Source organism: Serpula lacrymans (assembly GCF_000218685.1).
Source record: "Serpula lacrymans var. lacrymans S7.9 unplaced genomic scaffold SERLAscaffold_3, whole genome shotgun sequence".
NCBI classification, from domain to species: Eukaryota; Fungi; Basidiomycota; class Agaricomycetes; order Boletales; family Serpulaceae; genus Serpula; species Serpula lacrymans.
In genome coordinates, this window is record NW_006763292.1 from 3,061,757 (window position 1) to 3,072,217 (window position 10,461).

General features: G+C 45.0%; 5 protein-coding genes across 5 annotated transcripts; 2 read left to right on the forward strand and 3 right to left on the reverse strand.

Annotated features, from left to right (window-relative positions):
* Positions 1–59: 59 nt before the first annotated feature.
* On the reverse strand, positions 60–1,586 carry SERLADRAFT_459706 (uncharacterized protein; the record flags this gene model as incomplete). The annotated part of the gene is made up of 7 exons (XM_007314999.1): positions 60–407; positions 459–570; positions 629–709; positions 762–931; positions 988–1,123; positions 1,181–1,309; positions 1,367–1,586. 7 exons carry the CDS (start codon positions 1,444–1,446, stop codon positions 249–251), a joined length of 867 nt encoding a protein of 288 aa, XP_007315061.1.
* A 101-nt stretch (positions 1,587–1,687) lies between these two features.
* Positions 1,688–2,203, forward strand: SERLADRAFT_459709 (uncharacterized protein; the record flags this gene model as incomplete). Its single annotated transcript, XM_007315000.1, has 3 exons — positions 1,688–1,807; positions 1,882–2,002; positions 2,068–2,203. 3 exons carry the CDS (start codon positions 1,776–1,778, stop codon positions 2,092–2,094), a joined length of 180 nt encoding a protein of 59 aa, XP_007315062.1.
* A 239-nt stretch (positions 2,204–2,442) lies between these two features.
* Positions 2,443–3,779, forward strand: SERLADRAFT_381048 (uncharacterized protein; the record flags this gene model as incomplete). Its single annotated transcript, XM_007315001.1, has 12 exons — positions 2,443–2,577; positions 2,640–2,649; positions 2,719–2,738; positions 2,794–2,826; positions 2,891–2,987; positions 3,041–3,069; positions 3,129–3,159; positions 3,221–3,253; positions 3,317–3,393; positions 3,450–3,498; positions 3,556–3,651; positions 3,713–3,779. Coding segments are annotated over 7 exons (265 nt in total), but the record flags the coding sequence as incomplete, so codon positions are not given.
* A 323-nt stretch (positions 3,780–4,102) lies between these two features.
* SERLADRAFT_459716 (uncharacterized protein) lies at positions 4,103–5,729 on the reverse strand (the record flags this gene model as incomplete). The annotated part of the gene is made up of 5 exons (XM_007315002.1): positions 4,103–4,909; positions 4,966–5,107; positions 5,165–5,225; positions 5,280–5,382; positions 5,442–5,729. The coding sequence occupies 5 exons, from the start codon at positions 5,487–5,489 to the stop codon at positions 4,685–4,687; spliced, it is 579 nt and encodes a 192-aa protein (XP_007315064.1).
* Positions 5,730–7,159: 1,430 nt separating this feature from the next.
* On the reverse strand, positions 7,160–8,873 carry SERLADRAFT_459717 (uncharacterized protein; the record flags this gene model as incomplete). The annotated part of the gene is made up of 5 exons (XM_007315003.1): positions 7,160–7,790; positions 7,852–7,915; positions 7,974–8,224; positions 8,292–8,378; positions 8,441–8,873. 5 exons carry the CDS (start codon positions 8,773–8,775, stop codon positions 7,367–7,369), a joined length of 1,161 nt encoding a protein of 386 aa, XP_007315065.1.
* Between the last annotated feature and the right edge of the window lie 1,588 nt (positions 8,874–10,461).

The following is a 10,461-nucleotide window of genomic DNA, read 5'->3' on the forward strand; positions in this document are numbered from 1 at the left end:
GTTATCGTTCGTTGACTGCTGCTCGCTAGACTTCGCTTTAGAAAACGGGCAGATAGAGGAGCTGAAGACCATTGCTCTATTGGCATCCGTCACATTCTTGACACATATATATTGGGATTTCCCAGGCTTGTCCACTGATGAAGCTTTAAGAGAGCACATTATCTCGATAATTATATCTCTCGAATCATATAAAACAGAAAAAGCTTTTTGACGGATTTCAGGGGCACACAGCAGATGTAAAGAGCCATTTACGCCTTGCCTGCTGACCCGAAAAGCTTCATGAAGCGCTCACATACGGACGCAAACACCTCTGTGGCCTCCTCGACAGCCTCTGGGAAAGATTTTGTTTGCAATCCAATTGCAAGTTGTTTGGCGTACGGATCGCGACCCCAACTGTTGACATTGATCTATTACAGACATCAATCCATAGGCAAAGCTCAGACGAACGAAATGCACACCTTGCTAACCCCGTTCTTTATACACTCGACAAACAAATTGTCTGGGAGTTCATCTGTACCATGCAAGCATAGAGGAATTTTACCTTTGAATTTCGACTGTAAATCCTTAAGACTGTTCAAGAGAATATTGGTACGTATGTAGGGAAGATAGTATAATTAAATATACTAACATGTCCTGTCTGAAGTTTGGCGGATTGATGTAGGAACCGTGGAGATTGCCTATACTAGGAGCCAGAACAAGCGCCCCCGTTCTGATATTAATAGTTAGCGCTTAGATAGTTATTTTAGAAACGATAAAGATACCCTTTCATAAATGTTTCAGCCTTGTCGGGATTCGTTAGCTTCGCATCCGAGATCATTCGCAGGCCTGCTTCACCGCCCTCTAGACGTCCAAGCTCAACTTCGACAGCGATACCACATTTTTCAGCACGCTGAACGTAGGGTCGAGCGAGTACGATATTTTCTTCATCAGTCTATATATCACCTGTAGGTTATGAGACCGATGTCATGGGAAAGAACGACCACTCGCATCAGCATGGCTGGCATCGACCATGATGCTATCAAAAGCGATTCCCTGTTCTGCGAGGCTGAGAGCGAGCTCAAGATGTTCGGGGTCAGTCGCATGATCAAGGTTTACAGCGATAGGGACGGATGCTTGATGAGCGCTATAGACAAGGACTCAAACTATATATGTGTCCAAATGAATTCAAATATTTACTCACGCATTCAAACAGAATTGAAGGAATGGCCCTTTACCATATGCCAAAGTAATCGGGAAAAGGTTGACAACGGCAGGACTTCGACACCGCTCTGCGGCTCGCACGAGTCCAATCACTGAGTGGGCATCGTAGCTACATCATACACGTAAGAAATTGACGCATGGCTAGGCTGAATAAAGTAACTCTCACCAGCTCTGTGCCAGAATACCATAACCTTCGTCCTCAGCTTTCCTGAGTATGTCCAGGGTTCGGTTGCCTTTCAGTGCCATTATTTGGTGGTGAACTGGGAAGTGTGTGTCCACAGAAACAAACTGTGCGAGTTGAAAGAGATAGCAATAATAATGGCATGACTCTAAAGAAAAGCTGTAAGCTGAAGCTTGAAGTTTCGTGGGTTAACTTTTAGTCTGGTGACTGGAAGCGTGACTGGACGATCTTTGTTCGATAAGGTGCGGGGAATGTCGGACCGGCTGTTGTAATCGGTCGAGTATTATCCGCGACCGCCCATGACATGCATGACATACCACTGACCAGATCGCTACTACTTTGGTTCTAGTACTGCTATCACTGGCAGTATGTGCTAACACACTTGCAGCTTTCAATGAATTCTCTTTATTTACTCATCATTACTCGGTTAGTATCTGCATCAACACTTTGTTTTCATTCCACCCTTGGCTTATCATTGCTAACGCTGCGGTGATAATGAGTTTGCAACCTGCCGTAACGACGATATCTTTTCTGGAACGACAGGAATACCAACGTTATCGACGTCGTCTGGTCGTGTCCCGGACTTCACAAGGGACGTGTACAATACTTGTAACACTGTTGGTAAGTTTGTAATGTACTCGCAAGAGTCGAAAAACATGACTGACCGCGGACTATATACTGTACAGCCTTCTTTCTACTGCGATGATAATTAGCGTTTGAGTGGCTTTTGTGTTACTTTTTTAGAAGACGATATTGAGCTTTTCTATGAACTTCGTCGACCAATGTAAACCTGTCTATCAACTCACGGCAACGATTAACTCTCGCTCTTTGTGCTAAGTGGTCTATCTAGTCAGGCAACATGCATTATCAACCATCCCAGAACGTTATGCTGAATTAGGCATAATGTCCCACTCATGAGGTCACATTTGTTGCTATCAAAACACGCTGTCTAGTTGCTTGTCTGTACGGCTTTTGGAGTCCATTACACGTATTGCTGTGCTCCGACTTCCAAGGGCTGTGACTTGTCATGCTCTGCATCGCCCGCCGGTCTATCTTCCACCACTTCAAGCGTCAAAACAGAGTTCCATTGTCTAAGGTAACGAAGTAAGGTAATTCGTTGTTTTTGATCATAATCGATGGCTACTTTGTCTACTGTCCTTGACATTCCTTCTGCTTATCAGCTTCAGCTGGTCAAGGTGAGTAACTCCCTAATCGTTAGGTGTCCGTTTATTGATTGCTATTCGTATGAGTTTTATAGTATGCCAATGGTACGTAGGCTTAGGTAAATTATGGAACCACAACATGCTGATAATGTTTGCGATTCTTTTCATCGACAGTGGCATGTTTAGCTATTCTGGTTGTTATCCTTTGATTTCTGTTGCGTATAATATCTAACATACGTGCTATAACAGGTAGCAGACTACGCTACCACATTCGAACAAGAGGCGAGTATACTTTCCCCAAAGGTTGGATATGTCATTGCACTCTAATACGCAACCCCGAGAGCAGGTTAACCTGGTGTGGAAGTCGAGATGGGGAACTGTCAGGGTTTTATATACTTTATCTCGTTACGCTATATTCGCGGCAATGGCCTTATTCTTGGCAGGTGAGCAATCAGAGAGAATCGGCATGTAACTCTATGTTCAACGTCAAATCTAGCTATCCTGGAACCGGATACACCACAAAGAGTGCGCTTACTTGCAATCCATTCTACCGATATGTTATCTTTACCTATCGTTTTCACTAGGTATGCAAGACCTTGAACTGGGCTGTGACAGGTTGGGTTCTGTAACCATCAGCATGCACTACTATAAAAGTTTACATTGATATGCGGACCAGGGTTATTGTTATGTGGAGTTTCCACTTCAGAAGGTTCTTCCTTGATCATATGGTTCAAAGTACAATTGGATGCCTAATCCATTTCACACGTTTCAGCGATACTTGTTCTCAGGACACTCGCGGTATGGGATAACGACAGGACATTACGCGCGTGGTTGATATCTTTCTATTTGGTTCGTTGTGGCCCCGACAACTCTATTGTCAGTCATTCTAACAACTTCTCTAATAGGTCATTGCCGCAGCGTTCATACCAGTTTCTATACTATTCACTGTTTCTTGTGAGTTTCTCTGGCTCGTTCTACTCCAATACATGGCTTGATGCTTGAAGGGAAAAGATGGCGATGCGGTCGACATCCCTGGATGCAGGCCAGTTCTTATGAGGGAAGACTACATGTACGCAATTTTATTTTTGATGATGCTCTTCAACACAGGTCAGTCCTCTAAGTTAGCGCAGATCAGCCCACTTCTCACCAACTAAAATCATGCGTGTAGTTCTTTTAATTCTGATGACATATCGTGTAGTCAAACACTATCATGGATCGAAAAATCCCCTCTTGCGTACTTTGTACAACGACGGAATTTTATTTTATTCCTGCATCGCTAGTGAGTTGGTAAAAAGCCAATCTATGCATTTTCTAAGCCTGACTTGACCTCTTTCTAGTTGTATCAGCTGCCAATATCGTTGCGCTTGCTGTCTTGCCTGTTGGTGTCATTTCAACCGTTCTATAAAGAGTCATGCCTGATTTTTTCTTGTAGCCGACGCTAAAAAATATTCTACAGAAGTACGCAATCATCTTCTCCCCAACTTTGGGCACATCCTTAGCTCTAAACCTTTCGTCTTCGCATTTAGCTTTCACTACATCATGCATAGCGTGCTCTCATGTCGTATTATTCTCAATATCCGCGCAGTCGACGCCGCCAGGGTTGGGACGCTGGGTCACGACGTATCACGCTCTATTCACTTTGCTCGTGGCGATATACCTGATCTGTCGGTCTTGACAGACATCAGGGAAACGGATGAAGAGATAGATGCTACTTCTATTATCGACTTCGCTGCGTGAGCTATTTGGAACCATAATTAAGGATTTACTATATGAAAAACGATGAGACATCGTAATTTAATCACACCAGCGTCGGAGGAGACTTGTTTTCGTATATCAGTAGATCCGAATCCGAGTGTATGACTCGGATAGGTATTCCACGGCTACTAAACGCTTATCTTGACAATACTAGTACTCTTTCATAATGCACATGTTGGGTCAACATCATACAAGGACTACTTTGATTAATTAGGCATTTACCCATATTACTTGATAGTTAGCAATACTATAAATATCGGTTCGCTGCTGCAAAGTATACCTCAACTTGCGAGGCATATTCATAGACCTTCCCCCGAAGCAGTCCACCATACACTAGGCAGGTGTAAAGGACGCTGTGACTGATTTTCCCACCACATTACCATCTTCAAACTCCTACCCCACGCATTTGACTGTCGCGGTACCTCGTGGCCCGCGGATCCCACCTGCCATGCAGGGGCTCACGCCACGACCTGTTGGCAAATGCAAAGAGGCAGCTAATCACCAGAAGTGCGAAGACGACGAGCCAACCAAGCCACGCGAATGCAAGGAGTGTGGTAAGAATGCGACATGCCCAGTAGTGCTGGCACCACATCAGTTTCCCCCATTTGGTCTGTTTCGAAAACTGAGGTAAGTAGAGTACGGGAGGGTACGAGATGAGATACACACGGGGTCAACACCTGGAGAGCGACTTGCGGTAGCGATAGCTGCACCAACGAGCCAGAGAAGGAAAAGAATAAAGAGACCAATGATCTCCTCCATGAAGGTATTTAGGAATCTGTGTTCGTATCGCCCATAGATGGTGCGTGCTCTACCGTCACGATAACAGTTATGTTAAAATCTTGAGTAAATGTAGCACACGACGTACATGAACGTGGACCAAAATAGCGTTATGACAGTGGTCGCTGTGAGCTCGGCCACGATGGGATCTGTGGTTCAGTGGATGAGAACACGAATGTACGGAGAGTTACGTGAATGTATACCGTAAAAGTTTACTCCATAGTTCAGTGGGTCGTCGGGGTCGAGGTGTGTCGTGTAATGCAATCTTGTTGCACAAAGTGCCAGCAAAATAACAGAGAAGACGAACTATGCCATCGCAAGAACAGGGGTTAGTACTTACCATTTACAAGCACGATGAAACTCACCAGGAGACAATATAGAAATACCCGGATGATGTGAATAGAAAGAGGCATTTGCAGATAAGTACGCTGACTGAAGGCTTCCTTAAGTTATTACTGGTTCGACGAGACTGCGAGTGAAGATGCTGGCCAGGAAGATCCTAAGCAAGGGCTTTTAACGCCAAAGCATGTTCGAGAAACATGAGGCAGCAATGACATTGCCTCGTCATTGTCGCTCATGAAAATCATGCGTTGTAGAACTGGGCTTATGTTGTTGGTCCCAGTGTGCATGGCGTACTTACTACTGGTTGCCTCATGGGTGCTGGTAGGTGCTGGCGCACAATGCCGAGGGTTTGAAACTCCGGACGTATATAACACCGGAGATTAGATTAACTGGCTGACGCTTCATTTTGATGTGCATGTTATCCTCATGCCTCCAATATCCAATAGTCTTCTAGTTCTGATAACGCTTTGGATACACAATTGTGATATTTTCGCTGCGATTTCTCAAGACCCTATGCCGCGACGAAAATAGTGTTCATTTTGATCTGCATTGTGTTTTCTCGAGACCAGCATGTGCATTACAGCTTTTCTGACGCTAAAAAACCTCGAGTTATTATTGATTTTATCTCGTTTTCATTGAGCTAATCAGCGGCTTGCATTAGTTGTAGATCACACCGCGGCTGTCCGTATCAATCGAGCAGCAACCTGCACTCTTCAGCATTTTATCTCGTCAGGGAGGGTCACCTCTGTATCCACGAGTACTCTCAGCCTGGTATGCACAACATGCTATTGCTATCTATCACTGCCAAACACAGCGTATGGGGCACTGTTTATTTATGCTGCCTCTTATCCGACGACTCGAGGTGATTGATGACAACCCTCGACCACGATGTTTGCAGCGAGGATGAAGACATTTATTCTGCGCCTCGGTGTCCGTAACACTTTGCTTCTCTCCTTTTTGGCGTGCCACGGAACTTTCAGGCGTAGCTACATCCATTAGATTTGTCTCATACACTCCTTCGGGGAGGAATGTACAGTAACAACATTTTCATTCGACCGTGGAATTTTCTGGCGCTACCAGCCTGTTATGCTCCAAAAACTGGTTAATAATCGCAGCCTGAGTGAATGGTCCACTGAATGCCCAGTCTGCGTTCCCAGTAATGAAGTAACCTGGCTGTTCAACGCTCAGTACTCAGCTGTTCAGATCGGTTTGACATATCCCACACGCAAGGCCCGTTGACATACGATTTCCGGAGAGTCGGGATCCAGCTATTGTCGGGGCTTTGAAGAGAGGACATCCGTTGCGCATGCATTCCAACCAGGTACAATTTCGTGTGGTGGGAGGTCGTAGCATCGGAGTCTTGCCGTCAGGGCTATCTTAGCCAGCTATGCAAGTAGTAAGTCACGATGTTGCGTCGGAGGAGGATTAGCCACTGATCCGCGGAGAGCGACATTTGGTTTACAGGAACGAAGGTGATCTAAAGAACCCAGTGGCACAAAATAGGTCTTATAAGGCACTGCGTGAAGGAATCTGCCAACGGACATTTCCCTTAATGTCTACTTTCAAGTATATCGTTCTGGACGGGTGCATGGAACAGCGTCAGAGTACATATTTTTGAAAGTGGCTCGCTGTCTTTCTCACACCTGAATGGAGGCGGAACAATTTCGTCCCGGAAGAGAAGCGCACGGGCCCCTATTACCCAAGCTCCTTCCATCTAGCTTCACTCCCAGTCGTTTTCAACGACAGAGGTGTAAATGGTAACGGCCTAACAGTTACCAGCTTTTCAACCAGTATGGAGATGCATCTATTCTAATATAAAATCACCTTGGCGCACTATATGTGTTTCCTCTAACACATTTGGCAAATCGCTTTATGTCGACTGCTTTCTTATACTAAGGCAAGACAGGAGTTCCCAAGAAACGACATTCATGTGGGTATTTTTGCTGTCCTATGTGGTCGAATTTCTTTTCTGGTCTAGATACCAAGCTGGGAGGATACCAATCCTCTGCCCGACATGCCTTCGATTAACGGCAGCCACTTCAACACTGGTAAGTTCTCTTATGCTGACTCCGCTCTCTGTGCCCCTATTCAGAACTCGCCAAATCCTTCCTTCTCTTACCCTAGAATTTCTGGCACTTGCACGTACTCCCTCGGTCTGCTTTTGACAGTACTGCTTAAGCGCGGACAGCATGCGGTAGCCCCAGTCGATATCTTGTTGCGGATCCCTTCCTTTTGGGAAACATTCAGAGACAGGTAACATCTCTGTACGTTGAAGAATATTGTTAGCGTCGCGGTAGCCAACGAATATCTCGTTTATGCCGATTAAATGTGACTGCATAAACCACTTCCGGCGGTTTCTTAATTTCCCTGTACTGAAAAGCAGTCGCATGATGTTAAATTGGACTGTTAACCAGATAGGACGAGTCGACTAACTTTCCGTCATACTCCTTTGTCAATTTCAACTCCAAGAAGCAGTCAGGTTGTCCAGTGTAACTACCTGGGTGCAGATAAATTTCAGCTGTTACGATAAATGCCCTATAGTATTATGAGCTCACCTTTGATACAGTCCACCTCTCCTCCAAAAAGCAAATTGAGGTCTCCTAAAGTACGTGTAATAATACTGACCCACAGCTCATCAGCGCTGATGTTTAGAACGGAATTATCCCCTTCGGATCTAGTCTCGGGTGGCGTTGTGCAGATATGCTCAAATACATAGCTGATTATATGATGAGGTCTATATATCAGCGACAGGCTAAAAGGATGTACAAGCATTGTGACGTACCCTGGATAACTTTCTGGAGTATGCCTGGAAACCACAATAGGTGGGCTGGTAAAACTTGTCTAGTGTAGAAATAAATAAATAAATGACGCACTTCCGCGATTTTTCCTGATGGTCTTCAATATATAATGTGCCATCTATGTAAGACACGTTGAGATCGACGCTAAAACCAAGCATCATCCTGAGAAGTAGACATTTCAAACATCTAAGCGTTACTTTCAACAAATCATTGAAACCTCTCACTTGTATAGTATCCCTCGCCACGTCACCACATCCGCTGAAGATATTTCATCTGGGCGGTCCAAGCAAGCACGCAGGAGACTGTCCAGGGGCGTCTTTACATGCCCTCCCAAGTGTCGTAGTAAGAACTGTGGGAATCCCTGGGACATGTCCGTGCCGAGCGAAGGATACATAAAGTAGCGCAGGGATCGACCGTCCTGAGTCACGCTCCCGTCAGCGGCAGAGGAATAGCAGGATATTTGCTTTGGGGGACCTAGAAGGGCAGGCAGTTGACAGGAAGGGTTGGTTGCGTCCGAACGTTTGATGAGATGGAGTGGTGAACTCGAATCCATGTCCATCCAATGTTCGGGGGTAATGTTGTTCACTTACAAGCTGGACGTTTAGCTGTAGTGCTATATAAGAGTTTCAGAATGCGTAAATCTAATCACAAAGGATTCTCGATCTGCTCTAGGGGGCCTGGTTGTTCTTAGTTGGATCGCTCTCAGGATGAACGGACTTCTTAAAGTGATACTCGTGAGTCAGCTTCTACAAGAGAGGAACCATGATACTAGCAGGCGTTATGTGTCTGATCTGGGGCGTTACCACCGCGGTAATACATGATTGTACAGAGAGACCCTATGGCAGGGTAAGAGCAGCTGCTATGGAATAGAAATTACCAGATTTATTCTAGTGTCTTTCTCTACTCCCTAAAGATGTGGAAAGGAGTAGTCAAATAGTCACACCACTTCCAGTCAACTTTCAACACACCAAGACGTACTTCGGCTTCTCGCCCAAGCACAACACATCTTTATACGTATACGTATCTTTTTTGAACGGTGCTGAGGCGGCCGCCAACATGACTACAGCATTTCATGACGCCATATCCTTTTCGACTCGACGATAAGAGATATTGACGTCTTTCATCCAGTTCAACGGTCTTGTTTGTAAATATCGGCATTGGAAGACGTCGGCAAAGAGTAGGACGTGTAAGATACCTTGGTATGTCACCGGCGATGTACGATTTTATCGGATACCAGGATAAGATATTTAGCTGGCTATGCGCATCGATTTTGTTTCTAGACAGAAATTTTATATTTTGAATTGATTGCGGTGAATGTCATATATGCAGATATATACACCGCAAATAAATCCATTTCGTACGAGCACTATAAATCATCATGATCAGTACCCAGCGTGCAGGCAAGAGAAGGAAGCAGTGTGGTATACCTTAACTTCTAGCCTGACATTTTCAGGCCTGATCAACATTAGACACTGCGCTACCTGACGCAGGACTGGTCGTGCATCCCCGTCCTGAACAGAGTTGGGGGCAAATTGAATAGATCTAGAGAGTTGATTTAGCGATATATCACTGTGCTTATCAACAGAGCGTAAGTGAAGAATGATACGGCATGACAAAATGCTATGTAAGGTGTACCATAACCTAAGATAGGGAATTCCCTTCGTCGGAGCTATTCAGGTGAATACATGCCCAGGCGAGTAACATACCGCGTGGGTAAATCTTTCAAGATAGGCTAGAAAGAATGACTTTGAGCTCGTCAACTACCAATGGTAAGATTGCGCGTGCAGGGAAAGTGGCTATGGAGATTAGTTGGATGACTATGAGGACTAGACATATGTGAGCACCACATCTTGACTGAGCAAGATCTATGAACTCACCTAAAATGAAGAAGTAAAAAATAATGCAATCGTTGTATAGCGTTTTCACTAGACGACTTCTGTTGCGGCGGGAGCCCCTGATCACGCGGTAAATCAAAAGGCACAAGAGTACTGTACACATAAAACATGTTGAATGATGATCTTGGTAGAGGAATGACAAAACCGGATAAACCCGGTCTCTGCCAAAGCAGCCATTGTTCTCCATGGAGCATAGCCACCACTCCATGGAGTAACCATTGTTCTCCTAGGAGTCATTATACTGTAGCGAGTAGCACCTCCGACTATAAGTAGTAGGGGGTTTAGTATAGGAATACCTCAGTTGTTTCTATAGCCTCTTGGGCAGCGGCTGAGGTATGTTACATTACATT